General features: G+C 46.2%; 1 protein-coding gene across 1 annotated transcript; it reads right to left on the reverse strand.

Moving 5' to 3' along the window:
* Positions 1 to 5,832: 5,832 nt before the first annotated feature.
* LOC119307308 (leucine--tRNA ligase, cytoplasmic-like) lies at positions 5,833 to 20,130 on the reverse strand. Its single transcript, XM_037583386.1, has 3 exons — positions 18,627 to 20,130; positions 11,610 to 13,405; positions 5,833 to 6,159 (listed from the first exon to the last, which is right to left on the reverse strand). The coding sequence occupies exons 1-2, from the start codon at positions 20,126 to 20,128 to the stop codon at positions 11,617 to 11,619; spliced, it is 3,291 nt and encodes a 1,096-aa protein (XP_037439283.1). The 5' UTR covers positions 20,129 to 20,130; the 3' UTR covers positions 5,833 to 6,159; positions 11,610 to 11,616.
* Between the last annotated feature and the right edge of the window lie 4,055 nt (positions 20,131 to 24,185).

Genomic DNA, 24,185 nt, shown 5'->3' on the forward strand with positions numbered 1-24,185 from the left:
TTATTCTGTTCCTGATGTTGCTCATGTTCCTCGACTTACCATGAATCTGTTTTCTGCTGGTCAACTTACTGATTCTGGTTGTCGTGTCATCCTTGACGTTGACTCTTGTTCTGTCCAGGACCGTCGCACACACACTCTGGTTGGGGCTGGCCCTCGCCGCCGTGATTCTCAGGGTCTTTGGGAGTTGGACTGGCTTCATGTTCCTTCTGCTGCTACCACCATCGCTAGTTCCTCCGCTCCAGTCGCCTCCGTTACTGGTTCCTTCAAGCAGTGGCATCATCGACTTGGTCATCTGTGTGGTTCTCGGTTGTCGTCTTTAGTTCGTCGAGGTCTTCTGGGGTCTGTCTCAGGAGATGTCTCTTTAGAGTGTCAGGGTTGTCGTCTTGGCAAGCAGATTCAGTTACCATATTCACATAGTGAGTCAGTGTCTAAGCTTCCTTTCGATTTAGTTCATTCTGATGTATGGGGTCCGGCTCCTTTCGCTTCAAAAGGTGGTCATAAATACTATATTATTTTCATAGATGATTTCTCTCGTTACACATGGCTTTATTTCATGACTTCTCGTAGTGAGGTGTTGTCTATTTATAAGCGTTTTGCTGCCATGGTTCATACTCAGTTCTCTTCACCCATTCATGTTTTTCGTGCTGACTCCGCTAGCGAGTATATCTCTAAGATGTTGCGTGGTGTTCTTGCTGAGCAAGGAACTCTCTCTCAATTCTCTTGTCCTGATGCTCATGCTCAGAATGGTGTGGCTGAGCGAAAGCATCGACATCTTCTTGAAACGGCTCGTGCATTGATGATTGCTGCCTCTCTCCCGCCTCATTTTTGGGCTGAGGCCGTCTCCACCTCCACCTATCTTATCAATATACAGCCTTCCGCTGCTCTACAGGGTGGTGTTCCTTTCAAGCATCTTTTTGATCGTTCTCTTGATTATTCGATGCTTCGCTTGTTTGGTTGTGTTTGCTATGTTCTTCTTGCCCCTCGCGAACGCACCAAACTTACCGCTCAGTCTGTTGAGTGTGTCTTCTTAGGCTACAGTGATGAGCATAAGGGCTATCGTTGTTGGGATCCTATTGGTCGTCGAATGCGTATCTCTCGAGACGTGACTTTTGATGAGTCTCGTCCATTCTACCCACGCCCATCTTCCTCGACTTTTTCAGTGGAGAATATCTCTTTCCTCACTTTTCCTGATTCACCTATCACCCCTGTCGAGCCTATGCCTATTCGTTCCACTCCCTCTGCTTCTCCACCTCTAGTCGATTTGCAGTCACCCTCTTCCCCGGTCTCCTCGCCTAGCATGTCACCGGATTCTACACCTTCATCTCTGGTGACTTCTTCATCGCCACCCCCCGATTCTACCTTGGCGATTCCTCCTTCTATTGTTCCATCTTTTTCTCAGCATTACACTCGTCGTTCACGACCTGTGGATGCCTCTGTGGATGAGTCGTCATCTTCCTCTCAGCCTACTTATGGCTTGCGTTCTCGGCCTCGTCCGCCTGTTGATCGCTTTGGATTTCCCACCGCTGGTGCTGCTGTCCTTGAGCCGACTTCTTATCGTCAGGCTGTTGTTCATCCTGAATGGCAGTTTGTGATGGCAGAGGAGATTGCTGCTCTTGAACGCACTAGTACCTGGGATCTTGTTTCTCTTCCTCCTGGAGTCCGTCCCATCACTTGTAAGTGGGTCTACAAGATTAAGACTCGCTCCGATGGTTCTCTTGAGCGTCACAAAGCTTGTCTTGTGGCTCGTGGTTTTCAACAGGAGCATGGTCGTGATTATGACGAGACTTTTGCTCCTGTGGCCCATATGACCATTGTTCGTACACTTCTTGCCGTTGCCTCTGCATGCCACTGGTCTATATCTCAGCTTGATGTTAAGAATGCCTTTCTTAATGGTGAGCTACGTGAGGAGGTGTACATGCAGCCACCACCTGGGTATTTTGTTCCTGATGGCATGGTATGTCGTCTTCGTCGCTCCCTCTATGGCCTTAAGCAAGCCCCCCGCGCCTGGTTCGAGCGTTTTGCCTCTGTGGTCACTGCCGCTGGTTTTTCAGCAAGTGCTCATGATCCAGCATTGTTTATTCACCTTTCTCCTCGTGGTCGGACTCTTCTTCTTCTCTATGTTGATGACATGATCATCACTGGGGATGACCCCGAGTATATTGCCTTTGTAAAGGCCCGTCTTAGTGAGCAGTTTCTTATGTCTGATCTTGGACCTCTTCGCTACTTTCTTGGGATTGAAGTCTCTTCTACCTCTGATGGCTTTTTTATATCTCAGGAAAAGTATATCCAGGATCTTCTTGCTCGTGCTGCTCTTACTGACGAGCGCATTGTTGAGACTCCTATGGAGCTCAATGTTCACCTCCGTGCTACTGATGGTGATCCTCTCCCTGACCTGACGTGTTATCGTCATCTCGTTGGCAGTCTTGTCTATCTAGTTGTCACTCGTCCGGACATCTCTTATCCGGTTCATATTCTGAGTTAGTTTGTCTCTGCTTCCACATCGGTTCACTATGGTCATCTCCTTCGTGTTCTTCGATATCTTCGGGGCACGATCTCTCACCGTCTATTCTTTCCTCGCTCCAGTTCTTTGCAGCTTCAGACCTATTCGGATGCTACGTGGGCTAGTGATCCTTCCGATCGCCGTTCACTTTCTGCTTACTGTGTTTTTCTTGGCGGTTCTCTCATTGCCTGGAAGACGAAGAAACAGATTGCAGTTTCCCGTTCGAGTGCAGAGGCTGAGTTGCGAGCAATGGCTCTTTTGACGGCAGAGGTGACTTGGTTACGGTGGTTACTTCAGGATTTTGGTGTTTCTGTCACTACACCGACTCTGCTATTATCTGACAGTACAGGTGCTATTAGCATTGCGCGCGATCCTGTGAAGCATGAGCTCACCAAGCATATTGGTGTTGATGCTTTCTATGTGCGCGCTGGTGTGCAGGATCAGGTTATTGCTCTTCAGTATGTGCCTTCCGAGTTACAGTTGGCGGATTTCCTGACGAAGGCCCAGACTAGAGCACAACATGGCTTTTATCTCTCCAAACTCAGTGTTGTTCATCCACCATGAGTTTGAGGGGGGGTGTTAGAGTTATATATATATAGCCATGTAGCCTTTTGTTTTTACCCCATTGTATGAGGGGTTTTCTGCATATTACCTGCACCTGTACATGTATATATACTGGCCTATGGCCCCATGGTAATACAAGTTGCTTTCCTAACATATTACACTGTAAGTATTGGGCAATTACACTGTAATTACACTGAGTGGATTTACACTGTAAAACTAACATGCAAATACACTGTAAAACTGAGAGAAATTACATTGCAAGACTAGGACAAAATTACACTGCAAGTCTGACATGAATTACACTTAGAGGTCTGTAAAAAATGCTGGGATGCACTGTAATTACAATAGAAAGATACACACTGTAAAATTCACTGAAATCATCACACTGGGGCAAAAATATACTGTAAGACTTGGACAAAGTACACCGCCATACTGATAAAAGTACAATGGAACTAATGGGCAGATTACATTGTAATGCTGGAATGAAACGACACTGTAATTACAATAAAATATAACACTGTAAAAATCAACTCAAATCACACTGGAAAATGGAAGTGCATAGGACAATCCACCGTAAAACTACATTCAAATTACACTTTCAATCAACTGTAATTACACTAGGACAATTCACACTGGGATAAAATTACACTGTAAATAAATGTGTAGCTTACACTGTAAACTTGGGACAAATTACACTGTAAAAATTGGATCCATTACACTGTAAGCGCAGGACAAATTACACTGTAATTTGGCACAAATTACACTGTAAAGATTGGGTACATTACACTGTAAGTGCAGGAAAATTACACTGTAAACTTGGTATAAATTACGCTAGGATTACACTGTAAAAATTGGCTAGAATACACTGAAAAGTTCTATACATGAAGGGGGGCATGTACATAATCCCCAAACTACCTTCATAAAATTACACTGAATGCGCTGGCACAAAGTACACTGAAAATAAACTAAAAATACATGCCTGCTTGAACTCAAAACATCATACAAACATCTTAGGTCAAGGGATTACACATCAGCATGAGAAAAACCTAACCCTGTATAGGCACAAAAAGCAAGCTACACAGCTGCATACAGCAGCAAGCATCAGGACATAATCGACCAGAACACAAAAAATCGCGGAATCACGCACCTAAGGGGGGGTCAAATCTACATAATCCCCCAAACTACAACAACCCGCGGACAGGAGACAGGAAAACAACCACCGCACCTACAACTACATCAGCGGCGTGGGGGAGGCACACAAATCACGCACCTCCACTTCCAGCAGGGAATCAGCCATAAAAATCATGCATCTATTATGCATCTCCAACTACAAAACAGGTGCTCGGGAAGACACACGAATTACACATCTCCAACTCCGGCAGGGAGTCAACAAAATCATGCATCTACGACTACAAGCAGGTGCTCGACGGCACACACAAATCAGGCATCTCCACTTCCAGCAGGGAGTCAGCAACATCATGCATCTACAACTACAACAGCGCGCCAGAAGACGGGGGCACGACGATAGGGACGACATGAACTCACCTACATCTGGAACCAAACGCAAGCAAAAAGCAGAGAGCGGAAGAGAGCGGGAGAGAGGAATAACCAACCGCGACACCGGGGATCGAATAGAAAGGGAATCGAAATCAAAATCGAGCGGCAAGAATTGCCATGAATGGAGAGAATCGCCTACTGTGCTGCGTCGCCCGAGCTCGCCCTCCAGCTTATCGAAACAGAGTGCCCAGAATGGGGAAAGTGGAGAAGACACACTCTCCCAAATTCAAACAAGACAAAACCCGACACAGAGCCGGGCCGGCGATAGCGGGCGGACAGAAAACCGCGCCCGGTAAGAAAAGCGGACCCGGAAACGAACCCGAACAAAAAACAAAACCAGCGCGAATCTCCGCGCAAAAACGGACGGACAACAATTCGAATGACGACGATTGCAAAACATTCAGCTGTAAAATAGCAAATCCGTAGATCAATGGTGACATGAAGCTTATGAAAATGCTAATGTATTTAAAGAAAAGGTTAAAAATTGGCATGACAAGAGAAAACAAAAATGTGAATTCAAAATAGGAGATAAAGTCCTTTTGTACAAGTCTCTTTAAGACATTTTGCAGGTAAATTTCTATCCAAATGAGAAGGCCCATATATCATCGAGGAATTTTACTGGCCAGGAGCAATCAAGATCAATGATGGCATGGGGCACTAGACCAAGAGTGATGAATGGTCAGAGGTTTTGAGCACAAATATTGTCGGTAACAACCTCAAAGTGGACACCGATGTTATACAAGTACTCCAGAAGAATTTATCAAAAAAAATTCTGAACACCTCCAGAGTATGAAAATCATCTTCGAAAAATCCCCCAACACTATTTTTGGCAATTTTAATAGAAATAATGAGCATCGGAAAAATAACGAAACCATGTGGGGCCCATGTTGCCTACCTTCTGGCCGGGTGTCAGGGGTGTGTGGTGGCCCTGGGGACCGCCTCCGTCCCGCCTTTCACCCCATGATTCCTTCTGCACACAAAACTTCATTATAAAATTTTCTGAATTTTTCCAGTATCAATGAAGAGCAGTTTTTGAAAGGTCACCGGTGGGGCCGAAAAACCCACATGAACATTTTCATTGGCCGTTATGTCGGCAAAGCATCCAGATTACAGGGTTTGACGGAGCTGCGACACACACGACACACTAGGAAGAGCATTTGTTTACCTGGCAAACTTAAAATCAACTGGCTGTAGATAAAGGATAAAATGCACAGACCGAAAAATGGGTTGTTTCTTGAATTGGTTTCACCGTTTCAGCCATATAACATTTCCAAAGTGGAATATTTAAGTGGAGAAGACTTGTAAAATAATGGGTTTAAAAATCCTGAAAGGACAAACTACTAGAAAATACATCTTTTGCTTGTCTACACAAATATGCAGCTTTCATTCTGGTTACCGCTGCATCTTTTGCCTTCTGCTTCGCCCTCTAAAAAAAACTGCATGCAAGATTCTGCAACAGCAATGTATTTCTTCTAATAATTGATGGATCTTGACATCTTGGAGCTGGAGGGATTAACAAGCCTTCATTGCATATGCACCTGAAAGAGGAACACGAGAACATGTCTATAATATGATATCATACAAACGGAATGCTTCAAAGTACACACTGCTGCTTTGATTTCTGAATTCAAACAAAAGCATACGATTTCCTGAATTTGACATGTGTTCCGAATCTGGGAATGCAACCAGCAGCAGCTAATGCTATGTTGTTTGTGGCTTGTACAAAATTGAGATCCATGATTTGGTTACAGGCTAGCTAGCAAGCGACAGAATAACAACGGAGGCCAATGAAATCATCTAGAGCAAGTGGACACATCGCCATGACTACAAGAATCGCTTACATAAGAATGGTTCAGATCATGGTCCACACGCGACGGAGAGGAATGTGTTTCTTCCAAGGTGCGTGTCATACAACACTTTACAGGAGGCCAATGGTGTTCAAAAAAGAGTACTATACTTATACTTGGATAACAACAAACACAGTTTAATAAATTAAGGACGTCGATAAGTGCCACACGTGTGGCACAATAGGCATCCGCCCACACGCCCCTGTATGACATATCCAGCAGGCAGCCCACACGACTCTGTGTGGGCGAATATTAAAACTGCCCACACGTGTTGCACGAAGCACACCCTACCACACACACGTTCAACGCGAGGGGATTGATCCCTCACATGAATTCGTTCGCTAGGGGGACACACAGCCCGCATGCCTTTATCACACGAGGCCCTTTTCCCTGTGAAAAAAGGAACAAAAAGCCCACTGACAACAAATTAAATGAAAAGGCCCAGATTTTGTTTTCTTTCTTTGACAAATAAAAGCCCAGATTTTGCTCAGCTACTAAAAAATGCCATCAGCTTTGAAAAATAGCAGAAAAAATTGCCATCCGAGTTTTTTAACAATGGCAAAGGTTTATAAACACATATTTAATCCCCCAATGAAATATGGCAAATCTGCCATGACAAAAAAAAATCAATATTGCCATGTGAGAAAACACAAAATAGTCAAAAAATTCATGTGAACACAAAAATTTGACAGGACAAATAAAAGAAAAAAAATGCAAATGGCATTTTTAATTAAATTGTCATGAAAGTTTAATTAAAATTGCCGTGTTTTGAAGGATAATTTTGCCGTGTGTTAGAAAAAACACAAAATGTTGAAAATCAAGTATGAACAAAGAGATCTGCCATGGCAGATTAGTATCAAAGAATTGCCGTGTTTTGTATGATGAATTTATCATGTGTGAAAAACAAAAAAAGTTGGAAATTCAAGTATGAACAAGAAACTTGCCATGGCAGATTCGTATCAAAACTTGCCACGGTGAAATTCACGTAAACTAAATTTGCAAGGTTGTAAAAGAAGAAAGAAAATTGGCCATGCTCCATAAACTACAGTTGCCATGAAAGATGCAATGAGATCGCCATGGTCCCGTTGAAAAAAGAAAACTTGCCATGTTGCAAAAAAATAAATAAAATTTGCCATGCCCCGTAAACTACATTTTCCATGATACAAACACTAAGTTTTTTTCGCACACGACAAATTCATCATAGAAAACACGGCAGATTTGTATCAAAGAGTCGTCGTGTTTTGTATGATGAGTTTGCCGTGTGCGAAAAAACACAAAAAGTTGAAGATCAAAGTATGAACAAAAAAATTGCCATGGCAGATTCACATCCAAACTTACCATGGCAGATTCGTATCAAAACTTGCCACGGCGGATTCATGTAAACTAAATTTGCCATGATTTGGAAACTAAATTTGCCATGATTTGTGAACTAAATTTGCCATGAACCAATAAACTAAATTTACCATGATTTGTAAACTAAATTTGCCATGAACCAATAAACTAAAATTTGCCATGATCAATAAACCAAATTTGTATCAAAACTTGGCATGGTAGATTTGTATCAAGAATTGCCGTGTTTTGGTATGATGAATTTGCCGTGTGTGTAAAACACCAAAAGTTGAAAAACAAAAAATATGAACAAGGAAATTGCCATGGCAAATTCGTATCAGGAATTGCCATGTGTTTGTATGATGAATTTGCCGTGTGTGGAAAAACACAAAAAGTCGAAAGTCAAGTATGAACAAGGAAAATGCCATGGTAGATTCATATCAAAACTTGCCACGGCGAAATTCATGTAAACTAAAACTTGCCATGATTTGAAAACTAAATTTGCCATGAACCAAATAAACTAAATTTGACATGATCAAACAAAATCAGTTTGCCATGGTCAATGAACTAAATTTGCCATTATCAACAAACTAAATTTGCCATAGTTAAGTAAGAAACAAAAGCATAAAGATTGTGGTGGGCATGTTAAAAAAACTATATTTGCCTTGGCAAATAAACATGAAATTTTTGCATGGCAAACTTTGAAAAATAGGTCATAGGAACATTTTCTAAACTTGCTATGCGATCAAATGCAGAAAAATTTGCATGCTATGTACACATATTAAGTTGACATGGCAAGTTTGCCATGTATTTGAACATCTATAACTTTAACATGTTTTGAACATCTATAGCTTTACCATATTTTTCAACACCTTAAGTTGCCATACTTTCGAATATCTACATGTTTTATTTGAGAGATTTGCCATGTATGTAAAAGTACATGAAAAAATGAACATGAATTTGCCATGGAAAATTGATATTAGAATTTCCATGGAATTTTACTAAAACTACCATATTAGAATTAGATCATGCTACAAAAGTAAACTTGACATGTGTCTGATGTAGCTGTTGAATTATGCCATGGTAACTACCGCAAAAACTTGCCATGGCAACTACTCGTAACAATTATGACATGGCAACTACTCCTACTCCAGAATTGTGCCATGGCAACTACACCAAATTTTTTTTGCCATGCCAACTACTTGTAGGAATTCTGCCCATGGCAACTATTACGAAAAGATTGCCATGGCAACTACTCTGGAAAATCTGCCCACGGCAACTACTATAAAAAAAATTGCCGTGGCAACTACTCATATAAATTCTGTCCACGGCAACTATTACGAGAAATTTGCCGTGGCAACTACTCTAGATTGCTCCATCGCCGTCTTGCAATTTTTCTATGCACAACAACAATTGGGTGAGACTGGAAGCAAGAGATTTGAGGATCCTCGCTAACCAGCAGAGAAAATAGACTGACAAAAAAATGTGCAGAAACAGAGAAACATATTAGAGACACTCATTTCATATAGAAACAGGGAACTACATGCTACAGACTACATACGCTATATGCAGAATTGCTGCGTTTTTAATGCAGAATTTCCTAATGATCTCTATTCCAAAAAATATGTTCTCCTACACTTGCATCTGTTCGAACTTGCCACCTGCAGTTGCATCTGTGAACTTAAATGCTAATGAGGGACAAAAAGGAGCCGCGTAAGGGCAAACATCTGTGAATTGAATTGCCTACTCCTAGGGGAACAAATGCTGCATCTATGTTAACAAAAACTTGCCTGAACAAACTTTGCATGAGCGGGGTGGAGGATTTGCACACAGGGCTCCGCACGCGACGAGCGGGGATGGAGCTGCAGGAGGGAAGCAGCGTTGTCGCCGGCCGTCCCGAGCAGCGGCCACGCGCCGTTGCTGCCCCGCCATGGCCGCCGCCTGCTTCTCATCCCCTCCACACAACGACAAAAAAGGGGGTCGCCATCGCGCTGTCGACCTGGCTCACCCGGTTGTCGCGAGTAGTCGCCGCGCGACGTGGTGCTTGTGCTCGGGGTCGAACAGCTCCGTCTTGCGTCGGCGTCCACCGCGGAGGCCGAGCCGCGCCAGGGACCCCAGTTGCGCGCTCCCCCTCCGTTCCCAGTGTAGCACGAAATGGGCGTGGCGGAGCTCGAAGCCCAGCAACAGCGGCGCCTTCCCTCATCGTCGGTTGGATTCAACTGTTGTTCACCGCTGCCGCGGCCACCGCCCCACCTCACCAGCCATCTACCTCCATCCCATGCCCCCCAAATGCGCATCTAGTGCGGGCCTCGTCGGCTGTCGCCGGGATCCGCGGGCCTCGTCGGATTAGGGGCAGTCGGGGGAGGACAATGGGAAGATTCAACTGGATCCAACTTTTGGTCACCGCTGCCGTGGCCTCCGCCCGCCACCGCCCGCCTCCACAGCCAACTACCTCCATCCCATGACCCCCACCGCATCTAGCGCACCTCGCCGGTAGTCACCAGGATCCAGGGGGCTTGCCGGATTAGAGGCGGTCGCGAGGATAGGGGAAGAGAAAGTGTAGATGAGTGGGGAAGAGAAGGTGAGATAGAGTGGACGCCGTTCGGGATGGGAGGAGTGGGCGTCGTCCGGGCCGGTTGGTCTTGACCCGCACGAGCTCGTTGGCTGACGTGGCGATTTATTGTGCTTCAATATTCGTGCGAAACATCCAACAACAGATGACGCGTGTGGGCGGGATGCTACACACCACACGTGTGGGCGTTAATATTTTCGTAAATTAAACTTGATAGTTTCATCAAGTAATCATCATCACATACTCCCTCCGTCCAGGTGTGTTGGGCGCCTAAGGAAGGGCAGCGTGATCTAGGGGCGAGAGGAGTGGGCGAAGGGAAAATTTAAACCAGGAAAATAGCCAATTACCGAGCAAGTTTAGCCCTTAATTCTCGCTGGTAAATCTCGCTAGACACGCCAATTTATTGCCTGACCTTTCCCTTCCTCAACTAGCTGCGCATGCATGCAACAATACGCGTGCTAATTAATTGCCTTCCGATTTTTCGCTCGGGCTGACTAATAATCAACTAACTAATTGTGCATGCATTGGCTTAACACATACCACGAGTCATCAGTTTTCATTCACACGACATTTAAAAATGGCTGCACGGGGAGCCAAAACAAGAGACTATAAAACGAGGCTGGTCTAACTATCTATATGCGACTAAAACTTTTAGAAAAGATGGATTCTCTTAGACGCCCTACACACCTGGACGGAGGGAGTAGATTAGTTGCTATCTACTCCCTCTGTAAACTAATATAAGAGCGTTTAGAATACTAAAAATTAGTATTCTAAACGCTCTTATATTAGTTTACGGAGGGAGTACTTGACTTTAGTCTCTGCGCAGAAGCTGAAACTGGTACCTCGAGAACAGATTAGGGCTACTATCCTAAGCTACTATGGGGCTTCAGTTTCATAGTCCCTTCTTAAATGCATGAGCAGGAAGGCTGCTATTTTTCTCAAAAAATAATTAGTTGCAGCATCTTTTGCTGGAAGCTACAGTGAAGAAGAAAAATTAATACAAATACAAACTCCATGGGACTTTCTAAATATTGTGCTTCACAGCGATAAGACAAATTCAAACTCCATGGGTCTTTGACATAGAGCAGCATCAGTTTAACATAGCAGTCCCAGTGCAAAGCACCACTGCTGTGTAAGAGAGTATGAAATAAGTACAATTTTTTTGGTTTTTTCATATCTTATGTAACTTCTACATGTCCATAGAAATAAGAGAAAAGAAAGCTAATAATAGTATATGTACCTTCATCTCAGTTTTGGGCTTCAAACGCCTGCCTGGTCATGAATATTGCAACCGGTTCACCGGGGGAAGGCGGCGTCTTGTTAAGCACAGAAAAATAGCTGCCAGCTTTGACAAGAGCGGCTTCATCAGACGTTGACAACACCTCCACGTGCGCAAGGCCCAACTGCCTTTTGATCAGCTCCAGATTTTGCTTGAGAACGTCAATTTCACTGAAAGGGAGCTTCAGATCCAGAGCATTGGAACCAAAGTTGCTAGTTTCGACTTTCTTCAGCTTGATGAAAGGCATGCACTGTTTCTGGACTTGTCTGAAGTCTGCTGCTTCCTGTCCAACAAGGCAGTTCCTCAGTGCCTTATTGATCTCCTCGTCAGCGGCGAAGGTACATGTCTGGCTATCAAACTTTGACCGGAGCACCTTCAGACACTGCGCTTTCCACCCATAATAGTGCTCATTGACATATATCAGACCAACGGCCAACTTGTTTCCCTCTGACGATGGTAGCAGAGGTGCAGCTCCCTTCTTGGGTTTCTTGGAACCAGATTCCTGCGCCTTTAGCAGCTTCCTCATCAAAACGATGGAGTCCTGTAGATATTTGTTTGCAGATCTTAGAGTAGGATCCGGAGCGCCTGCGACTGGCCACCCAGCTTTGATCGCAAAACCATCCTTTCTCAGGAGCTTTCGCCAGACATGTTCGGCGTAGTGTGGACAGATGGGGGTGATGAGCCTGGTCTGGACATCCATAAATCGCCACAAAAGATCGCGGTTCATGCCTGCCATTCTGCAACAGAGTCTGTACTCATCCCTCGCCAACTGGAGGTCATAGAACCCAGACTTGAGGGAATCTCTGAACATGAAGGCGTCATAGCTCTTCTCAGTTTCTTTCACAGCAATGTTCATCTCATTCGCAAACACACGGTCAGCAAAAGTAGAGGGAGGCCCAGACCTTAGAGAAGATTCAGAAGCTATGACCTCTTCCATCCACGCAAGCTCTTTCGTGAGCCTCAGAACAGCGGATTCTGCTGTTTCAGTGACGAAGTTGGCATCATCCATGCCGTCACCGGCATCGGCAAGGGCAAACCTAGTTGCGTCGGACGAGTATTCCGCAGTGGCCTCCTTGAGAGTTAGAAAGTTCCCTGTGGACTTGGACATCTTCTCAGAGTTAAGCATGAGATGCCCATTGCAACGAAATCCGCGAGGCCAGTGGTGCTCCGGGAGAAGCGCCGTGTGGTTGTAGATGCTGAATGTCAGGTGGTTCTGGATAAGATCCTTACCAGACATCCGAATATCCAAGGGATACCAATATTCGAATTCTTGCTTCATTTTGCACAGGAGGGCACAAGGGATGTCACTCTTGGGTTCTGGGCCATCACAGAACACATAGTCCCACACTTCATCCGTCATCTGTTCTGGCATGATGGATGAAATTTCCTTTCCATACATGTTGCCGTTTTGCAGATAATGCGCAACTGTGTAGTAAGCCATGTACAGGCTTGAATCGGAAAGAGATTCCACAAGGAACTGCTCATCCCAAGGGATGCGAGTACCTAGGCCAAAAGAACGTGAACATGCCCATTGGTTGAGCCAGCCCAACGTGTGCTCGAAACCATTTCGAGTTTCTGATGAGAAAGTATTCATATTCTCCAAACACCGGACCGCCTTCTGCTTCCACTCACCTTCACCGTAAGTGATGTACCACTGATCTGTGAGCGCGACCACGCACTCGTCGCCGGACCTCGACATAACTTTCTTCTCGGGCTCACTGTACAACACTGCCATGGCTTCTTCCAACAGTTTCTTCCTTTTTTTTTCTTTCGAAAGGGGGATACCCCGGCCTCTGCATCAGCATGATGCATACGGCCCTCTTATTAAACAAAATAGAGTAGTATCAACAAGGTTCCAAAGGTCCTGAAAAATGAAAAAAGAAAGCAACACAAGCTCACACAGAGCCCGGATAAGCTAGATACATCAAGCTAGCCACATCAAAGAGCCACAACCGGCGGGGCAAACTAGATAGGAATACTAAATGCCTATCCTATTACATGACCGCCATCCAAACCGATTGAAGATATCCCGAGCTACCATCTCCCAACGGACAGACCCAGTAACCAAATGCTCCCTGGCCTCCGTCTGGGTGAGTAGCGACCATGAACGAATCAGAGCCGTAGTCCGGAATAAAACCTGCAAAAAATGAATATATGATGTTCTGTTAAAGACCAAATCATTTCTGCAGTTCCAGATGGTCCACAGCAAAGCACAAACCCCCACCCGAATATGTCTCCCTAAGTTGGGCTCAATCCCATTAAGCCATGTCCCAAACAAAGTACTAACAGAATTCGGTGGTTTGATGTTAAAAGTAATGTGGACCGTCTGCCATAGAACCTTTGCAAGCGGGCAATCAAAAAAGAGGTGTTTAATAGACTCATCCCGATCACAGAAACTACACCTAGTAGGTCCTGTCCAATTGCGCTTCTTCAAGTTATCCTTAGTTAAAATTACTGGTTTATGAACAAACCACATAAACACTTTTATTTTCAAAGGAACTTTGACATCCCAAACATGTTTGGACGTGGGAATGGAGCTCAAATTAATAACATCAATATACATTGATTTGACCGTGAAGCCTCCAGACTTAGTCAACTTCCAGCGCAATTCATCAGGTTGTTGAGACAGGTGGATATCCATCAGCCTTCTAACTAGATGGAGCCATTGTTCCCAACGATTGCCCGCTAGCACTCGTCTAAACTGAATATTAAGGGGGATAGATTGGAAAACCGAAGCAATGACCACCTCCTTTCGTTGAACAATACGATACAAGGAGGGATATTGGATGGCTAGTGGTGCGTCACCAAGCCAAGTATCCTCCCAGAAACGCGTGCTCGAGCCGTTTCCTACAACAAACTTTGTCCTATTAACGAAAGCCTGCTTGACCTTCATGAGCCCCTTCCAGAAAGGCGAGTCAGTCGGCCTTACAGATACTTGCGACAAAGTTTTTGACTGGAGGTACTTGCCGCGAAGGATCTGTGCCCACACAGCATCCGTCTCCGACGAGAGCTTCCACAGCCACTTGCTAAGAAGGCATTTATTCTTAATTTCTAGATTCTCAATACCTAGACCCCCTTGGTCCTTCGGTCTACAAATAATGTCCCACTTAGCCAGTCTGTATTTTCTTTTCAGCTCATCACCCTGCCAGAAGAACCGCGATCTATAGAAATCTAGTCTCTTCCTGACTCCAACTGGTATCTCAAAGAACGAAAGAAGAAACATCGGCAAACTTGTGAGCACCGAATTAATAAGTATTAACCGGCCTCCATAAGATAAGAGCTTGCGCTTCCAGCAGCTCAGTTTCTTCTCAAATCGGTCTTCAATGCACTTCCATTCTCTGTTCGTTAGCCTACGATGGTGGATAGGAATCCCTAAGTATGAGAAAGGTAACTATCCCAACTCACACCCAAACAATTGTTTGTAGGCCTCCTGCTCATCTTTGGCCCTACCAAAGCAGAACAACTCACTCTTATGAAAGTTGATCTTCAACCCGGTCAATTGTTCGAATAGGCATAACACCAGCTTCATATTCCTAGCCTTACTCACTTCATGCTCCATAAAGATGATCGTATCATCAGCGTATTGTAGGATAGAAATGCCTCCATCAACTAGATGAGGCACCAATCCACCTACTTGACCATCTTCCTTAGCCCGTCCTATCAGAATTGCCAACATATCTACCACAATGTTAAACAAGATAGGGGACATTGGGTCTCCTTGTCGTAGGCCTTTATGAGTCTGAAAGTAATGACCTATATCATCATTAACTTTAATTCCCACACTACCCTTTTGCGTAAATGATTGGACCTGCCTTCGCCAGGCTTCATCAAACCCTTTCATACGCAAAGATTGTTGGAGAAATGGCCACTTTATCTTATCATACGCTTTCTCGAAATCCACTTTAAAAATCACTCCATCCAATTTTTTGGAGTGGATTTCATGGAGCGTTTCATGCAAAACTACCACTCCTTCAAGAATGTTTCTGTCTGGCATGAACGCGGTTTGGGATTGATGCACCACAGAATGCGCGATCTGTGTGAGCCTGTTGGTCCCGACCTTTGTGAAAATTTTGAAACTAACATTGAGGAGACAGATCGGCCTGAATTGCTCAATTCGTACCGCATCCGTCTTCTTAGGTAGTAATGTGATAGTCCCAAAATTCAGGTGGAATAATTGAAGATGTCCAGAGAATAGATCATGAAACATAGGTAGTAAATCCCCCTTAATAATGTGCCAGCACTTCTTATAAAACTCGGCCGGAAAACCATCCGGACCAGGAGCCTTATTATTTTCCATTTGAGCAATTGCCTCAAGAACCTCCTTCTCCGAGAACGGGGCAAGCAGAATGTCATTGTCAGCAGCCGAAAGCTGAGGTATATCCTCAGTCATGGACTCATCAAGTGACACCGTATTCTCCTTCGGTGGACCAAACAACTGCTTATAATACTCAGTGATATAAGTTTTTAGGTTATCCTGACCTAAAATTGTACCCTCGTCCTGCTCGAGCTGAAAGATTCGCTTCTTTCTGTGCTTGCCATTAGCAATTAAATGAAAGAACTGAGTATTTGCGTCCCCCTGGACCACTCTACGAACCTTAGCACGTAAAGCCCACTTCAATTCTTCTTCACATAGTAGTTCTTTCAATCACTTTTCCGCCTCATTTTTAACCTGAAGCTCTGCGGGGACTAACACATTAGACTCGGCTTTTACGTCCAAGTCATGTATAAGAGAAAGGAGTCTATCCTTTTCAATCTTATACGCACCACTAAGATGCTTAGCCCAACCCCTCAAGAAGCTCGGTAAATTCCTAATCTTATTCTGCCAACGCTCAATGGGTGTTTTACCGGGAACCTCATTAGCCCATTCCCTAGCAATCAAGTCAAAGAACCCCTCACGTTCGAACCATGACGTCTCAAATGAGAAGGTGTTCTTATTTCCCACGTGGTTCGGCTCCCCTGAGTCCACGAACAATGGGGTATGATCAGATATGCCCCTCGAAAGGGCTTGCACCGTGACCAACGGGAATTTTTGTTCCCACTCCACGCTTGCAAGAACCCGATCAAGTTTTTCGTAAGTTGGGTTTGGCATAGCGTTGGCCCAAGTAAACTTTCGACCGAAGAGTTCTATCTCTCTCAGATCCAAACTTTCAATAATGGTGTTGAACATGAAGGACCATCTACCATCAAAGTTGTCATTGTTTTTCTCCTCCCGCCTCCGGATGATATTGAAATCTCCTCCGACTAAAATCGGTAGTTGTTCTGACCCACAAATTCGAACTAGGTCAGCTAGAAACTCCGCTTTAAACTCAGGCTGCGCGGCCCCATATACCGCCACCAAAGCCCAGTTAAAGCCATCAATCTTAGACCTAACTCGAAACTTTACGGCGAAGTCGCCCATCACAACACTACGGACTTCCAGTGAATCGCATCTCACACCTAGTAAGATGCCCCCCGATCTTCCTCGCGGAGGTAAGCAGTGCCAATCGAAATCTATACCACCAACTAGTGAGGAGAGAAACTGAGGTGCAAAGTTATCTCTACCCGTCTCCGATAGAGCAACAAAATCTAGCTTCTGCTCAATAGAAGTCTCAGCCAGGAATCTTCTTTTAGCCAAGTCCTTAAGACCTCTGCTGTTCCAAAAAATTCCTCTCATAGTTCATCATGGAATTTTTTGGTGGTTCGAATCCTAGCACTCCTACGGACTGCGGAATCGGGATAGATCTTCCGTTTCCACTTACGTTTAGGTTTATTAAGCTCAAGACCCCTTTCCTCATGACCGGGTTCTGGAATATTGCTAGCGTCATTCTGAAGGGGCACATCCTCTTTGTCAGCCTCCTGGTTCGTGGGTGCGAGATCCTCACACAGGCTATCAAGCACTCTAACTCCTAACGCATTTATCTCATCATCATTCATAGGTTTAACTGCCGCAAGATTACGAATAGTCTCTAAAGCCCGTTCCGCTTCCAGGTCTAAAATATCATTCACCGATTTAGTAATTTCACTATCTGTAGCACCTAGTGAAACTCCTAAATGGTTTGCCTTATTTATAATGTCCTCATTAGAAAAATGCAATAAAGAATTAGACAAGTCAACGGACATACCCGATGAATAAGCAGCCTCCTGAAGCTTGGCCGCCCTCATAGCGCACCGCTGCTGCATGTCATCAACCTCCGGGACGTCGAGGATGCGAGCACTCATCCGTCTGCCCCCGGAAGTAGGGTCCGGGATCCCGCCAAACGCGATCACCTCCTCCCTAGTATAACCTGGCACCGAAACTCCAGTTGGTGCCGAGGTCACTAGCGGAGACATCTGCGGGCTCCCGATCCCGCCGGACGAGTGCCCCACCGCAGGCAATGGGGAGGAGAGAACGACCGGGGCCACCTGCCCGCCGTCTCCTCCCGCCTCAACCTGCGGCGCGGACGAAGTATCCCTCGGAGGGGTGGTCCGCCTGACCACCCGGGCAGAGGGAGGAGACCAGGCCACCTGCCCTGGCGTCCCCCCTCCCACAGCAGCGACAGTGGTAGCCACCTCCGTCACGGAGGTCGTCAAGGCCGCCTGCCTCGAAGACCCTCCAGCCGCTGGAACTGTCCCCCTAGGAGTCAAAGCCCCCGGCGAAACCTGGAACGTCCGCGGGACGGGGGGAGAATGGACTATAAGTCCCGAACCCTCACCCCCACAACCCCTCGGCCCCGTGCTCGCTGACACCGAGGTCACTCCCGCAGCAGTCAGCAGTCCAGTAGGGCTATCACTGTGCCCGCAGTCTGCACCAACCTCCCTCTCAACCTCCAGTGAAGGAAGCGTGTGCTCAAGAGCATCGTCCGACTCCACCCTGTCACTCCAAAGCCTGGGAGGTGCCGAAGCTGGCTCGAAAGAACCGAACCGCAAAGTAGCCATGGGCACCGCCGGTGAGTCAGTGGGCTCAGCCTCCGGTCCAGTCCCGGCCGACTGAGGGTGCGATCCGTTGGATCCCTCTCGAACAGTTTCTTCCTTATCAGTGCCTTTACCTCTTGTACCTTTCTTCCACTGAACTCCCCTACAATCATTGTCCCATCAGTAAATCCTTTCAGGTATGTCATTCTTTTTGCTTCAGCGAGCTTCTCCTTGTCATTCTGGCTCTTAATCTTGAGACTAAAGCACACCTTCTCAGCTGACTTGTCCCCAAATTCAGGAATGTTGATTACAGGGATAACTTTGAGGGGAAGAACCCACTCATCCTTGACTCCATACTTCGCTCTCAAAGCAGGTTTGGTGACCAAATCTTGCAGGGCCATGAAATCATCCGGCGAATCACTCGGAACACTAGTCACGATGCCGGTGCCTTTATCTGTTAAGATGGTGAGCATGGGCAGTGCATATATGTTTTCACTGAAAGCGAGAGGAGATCTTAACTGCAGACCAATCAGATCACTGCCAGACAGTTCGGCTAAGCAGGTTGGCTTTTCTGGGACCCTGGATAGATGTTGATATGCAAGATTAAGAGCAGCCCTTGCTGTCATGATAAAGACATCAATGTCATTAACCTCGAATGCCCCGTAGTTTCCATCTGGCAATACCCAACAGTTTGTCTGCCCATACATAGTCTCGGGTCTCAACGTCGCTGCTGCCAAATAGACTTTCCTCCCTTCTAAGGCCTTCATCTTGGGAGGAAAAGGCGGTAGCACCTCCATTTTAATCAACACATACTCCTGTGGCTGCACACCTTCACCTGTTGCTCGATCATGGTCAGCACAAGGTTGGCCATCCAACGGAGAATAGATCGTGTACCTCATATCTTTAACAATCCTGTGCAGTTTCTTCAACTTCCTCATTTGCCATCGGACAAAAGCATCATAGAACGGGTTGTCAGTGGTTACGAAAGAACACCTCCAATCACAACCCAGACCAAAATCCTTGAGATGGTCCTTGGCCAACTGAGGGAAGTAAGTCATCCAATTATAAGGATCCTGAAATCTGGCAATTTCTTGATCTGACAGCGCATAGCTCTCCATAATCTCCCACTGAAACTTCTGAACACCAGACTTTGCGGCAGCCTTACCTTTCTTGCTCTTAAACTTACCCGGAACAATGGCGACCTGATCAGCCTCTGACACCTCAGCACTTAACTTCTTGTCTGCCACAGGAAATACCGGAGGATTCCCATATCGTGCAATCTCTCGGGCAAGCTTGTCCGCCGAGGCCTTTATTGGCATCCCAGTACAATGGAAAGCGAAGGGTAAAAGGACATTGGACCCACGAAGCCTGTGGTATGCAGCACCGAACTCAAGCTTGGACAGTGAGAAGGCATGGCCCAAATGCAGTAAACCATTCATGTATGGGTAGGGAAACGTGCCAAAGAATTTTTCGCCCGGCGCCGGAGGTTTGTCCCCAGGCTCGGCCTCAAAAACCCTGTGCTCCTCCCAACACTCCTGAACAGCATTTTGGATATCGATCAGAAGCTTTGTCCGCGCCTTGCTCTTGCCTTTTTCATGAGTCGATGTCATTTTCCTGAATAGTTAAGACAACAAGGTGCCAAACAAGGTGCAAACAGAGTTAAGCATCTAGATTTTAAAACGATACCAAAGAGCTAGCCATCACTTGGCAATTTAGGTAGCTTAGAGACCAGCAGGCCATTTAACGATTACAAATGTCAGAGACAGCTCGCTGAATATGAGGCGTAATCTATCATACGCGTGGATCGTTTTAGACAGTGACACCATGTGAAAAAGTCTAGGCTTCTATTTTTTCACCAAAATAAAAGATCTCAGAATAGTTAATCTTGCATCAGCAAAACATGGTGACGCCACAGATATATTGGAAAAACATTACATTATGTACATGAGCTTCCTGATGATGAATCAAATCTCTTAACAATGATAACTAGCAGCACTGAGTGCAGAACCTAATAAGTTGGGAGGCCAACGTGAACAACAGTTGAGGGCAAGTTGACGCCACATGCTTATTTGCAGACAGATATCTATTGGTTGAATTTAAAGTTGAAGCTGCTGGTTTGAGATTATAGCACTGAACCGAATGGCGTGATATCATTACAACGAACACATTGGTCTCCTTCTCTTCTCCTTGTGTGGAGTACTGCACCGTACCTCTGAGGTGACTTTACTGATGCAGAAACAAACAACTTTTAACTCTATTCACAACACAACATGATTTTTTTTAACAGATGATGAAGATACCTGTATGTATATAGAAGTAAATAAACTAACCGCCTAGACACGCCAATCGTTCAGTGGACAGTGAGCTATTTTGACTCTGGTAGGCGATGGAATCAACTCTGTCACTGGTTTTAAGGCCGAAACTGAACAGTTAGCTAGAGGGCTCGAATCGACCTCTTGCTAGAACGAACGAGTTACAGAGTGCGTTACCTGGTGGAGGCGGCTCGCCGCAGCAGGGGACTTGCGCCGGGGAGGACGGGGCGGCCGGGCGGGGACGAACCGGCACCGGCAAGAATGAGCTCTGTCAGGTTCAGAAAGTTGAGATCAGAAAGCTGGGGGCCACACCGGCGAGGATCGCTGGAAAAAGACTGGGGCTCGACCGAGTAAGCGAGGGCCTCACCTCGAACGGGACGGAGAAGGTGGGGGGCGGAAGGGCTCGTCGCCGCCAGTGAAGACTCCGGAGCGCGATGGTCGATGGAGGTGGCGGCACCGGCGCCCGCCCGAATTTCTATTTATTCTTTTGAGCTTGACGATGAATCCGGCTGTTTTCCCCCAAGGAGAGGGAGGCGATCCTGGCCGTTCCGTGTAAATCCGATGGTCCACGACAGGCGTAAATATTTTTGAGTAGCCGCCAAGCCATGTATAGGTTGCTTCCGTGTGAAGGACTCTACTTGACTTTGTCTGGTCTTCTTTGAGAGGGACTCTCTTTTTTTTTAAGAGAAAGAGAAGGGCTTTAGGGAGACCTTCCAACCATTCACATACGTTTAATGACGTATTCGGATGATGCAAGTCATTCAACGTGGTGCCCGTCGATCTGCGGACAAATCTATGTGTTCGAAATCTAGTAAACCGGATGCAAATCAGGAAAAGGTTTTGTGGGAGTCGGGACGGCCGCCACATATACGCCTAATAGCCATGTCTCACCTAAAACTCCTTACCCAAAATCCCGCTTCGTACCGATTATGCCACTCCAGTGCATACGTGACTCCACGACTTTCATGCCGGTCAGAACGACACGCCCGGATGAGCGGGCGTCGCCGCTTCAATGCCGGCGTGGCAACCAAGAGCCTCCTTCGGTTGATTGGTCGCATTGAAGCCGCCCACCCACTCGTTCGCCTGGTCGCGGCTATTAGCACGCCTCTGGCGCCGTCCACGCCAAACCTCACATCCTCTCCTCTTCGTTCACTGCTGTCGACGATGACCAAGTCTTGTGTCTCCGCACTGGCAGGTGGTGGCTCTGGATCGCCTTCCGGATCCGGATTGGGGCGCCCCCGTCGTCGCTCTCCGGTTCCATCGTACTCCACGGTGCCCGGCTCCTCCAGGAAGAGGAGATCATCCTCTGCTCCAGCGACAAGGGGGAGCAGGAGCCGCATTAGTCATGCCTCCTCGCGGAGGCCGCTGCGACGGACGAGGATTACCCGACGCACCTCGAGCCATCGCTCAAGGACGGTGTCGCCCTCGCCGCCGCTCCACTGCATCAAGGCAGAGCCGGCGTCGACGCCTCTCCGACGCGTCAAGGCGGAGCCTCCCCCATCCCCCGGCGCAACCGCGTCATCCAAATCGAAGGCTGCATGAAGGAGGAGGCGGAGTCGCCGCCGCAGAACCGTTACGCCCGCATCGACGAGCCAGCGTCGCCGCCGTGTCGCGACTAGCGCGACAAGAAGGAGGAGGTGCCCTCGATGATTGCGAAGGCACGCAGGTGCCTCCTCCACTACCTCGGCCGATGGTGGCAGCTCTTTGTCGTGGAGCATCATGACGGCGGATGAGAGGGTGGTTAGGAGAGTGGGTGGATGGAGCGGTGATGACACGCAAATGAAGGGGATCAATCGTAGTCCTTTCGATAAGTAATAGTGTCGAACCCAATGAGGAGCAGAAGAAAATGATAAGCAGTTTTCAGTAAGGTTTTCTCTGCAAGCACTGAAATTGTAGGTGATGGATAGTTTTGTGATAAGATAATGGCAACGAGTAATAAGTAAATAAAGTGCAGCAAGGTGGCCCAATCCTTTATGTAGCAAAGGATAAGCCTGGACAATTTCTAATAATGAGAAAGGAGCTCCCGAGGACACATGGAAATTATCGTCAAGCTAGTTTTCATCACGTTCATATGATTCGCGTTTGGTACTTTGATAATTTGATATGTGGGTGGACCGATACTTGGGTACTGCCCTAACTTGGACAAGCATCCCACTTATGATTAACCCCTATTGCAAACGTCCGCAACTACAAAGGAAGTATTAAGGTAAACCTAACCACATCATTAAACATATGGATCCATATCAGCCCCTAACGAAGCAACACATAAACTAGGGTTTAAACTTCTGTCACTCTAGCAACCCATCATCTACTTATTACTTCCCCATGCCTTCCTCTAGGCCCAAATAATGGTGAAGTGTCATGTAGTCGACGTTCAAATAACACCACTAGAGGAAAAGACAACATACATCTCATCAAAATATTGAACGAATACCAAATTCACATGACTACTAATAACAAGACTTCACCCATGTCCTCAGGAACAAACGTAACTACTCACAAAGCATATTCATGTTCATAATCAGAGGAGTAATAATATGCATAAAGGATCTGAACATATGATCTTCCACCAAGTAAACCAATTAGCATCAACTACAAGGAGTAATCAACACTACTAGCAACCCACATGTACCAATTCGTGGTTTTGATACAAGATTGGATACAAGAGATGAACTAGGGTTTTGAGAGGAGATGGTGCTGGTGAAGATGTTGATGGAGATTGACCCCCTCCCGATGAGAGGATCGTTGGTGATGATTTCCCCCTCCCGGAGGGAAGTGTCCCCGGCAGAACAGCTCTGCCAGAGCCCTAGATTGATTCCGCCAAGGTTCCGCCTCGTGGCGGTGGAGTTTCGTCTCGTAAGCTTGCTCACGATTTTTTCCAGGGTAAAAGTGATGATATAGCAGAAGATGGACGCCGGAGGCCCACCAGGGGGCCCAGGAGATAGGGGGCGCGCCCTATAGGGGGGGGCGCCCTATAGGGGGGGGCTGTCTCCTGGACAGGGTGTGGGCCCTCTGGCCTATTTCTTTTGCTCAAAAATTCTTATTAAATCTAAAAAGTTGTTTTGTGGAGTCTGAGGACTTTTGGAGCTGTGCTGAATAGGTTTCCAACATTTGCTCATTTTTCAGCCAGAATTCCAGCTGCCGGCATTCCCCCTCTTTATGGTAAACCTTGTAAAATAAGAGAGAATAGCCATAAATATTAAGATATAATGTGTAATAATAACCCATAATGCAATAAATATTGATATAAAATCATGATGCAAAATGGACGTATCAAGCGGCGCAACAAACCATATCCGGCTTTGCTCTAGAAATCATTTTCATTATCATAGTGGATCTTAAAAAAAAGGACCTT

The sequence above is a fragment of the Triticum dicoccoides genome, chromosome 5B (genome assembly GCF_002162155.2).
Source record: "Triticum dicoccoides isolate Atlit2015 ecotype Zavitan chromosome 5B, WEW_v2.0, whole genome shotgun sequence".
In the NCBI taxonomy this organism is placed as follows: domain Eukaryota; kingdom Viridiplantae; phylum Streptophyta; class Magnoliopsida; order Poales; family Poaceae; genus Triticum; species Triticum dicoccoides.

Excerpts from the sequence above, each read along its gene's own strand:
- LOC119307308 (XM_037583386.1), bottom strand. The coding sequence starts at position 20,128 with ATGACATCGACTCATGAAAAAGGCAAGAGCAAGGCGCGGACAAAGCTT. Across the intron at positions 13,406-18,626 it reads GCACTGATAAGGAAGAAACT|GAAGAAACTGTTGGAAGAAG; the intron begins GTTCGAGAGGGA and ends AGAAAAAAAAAG.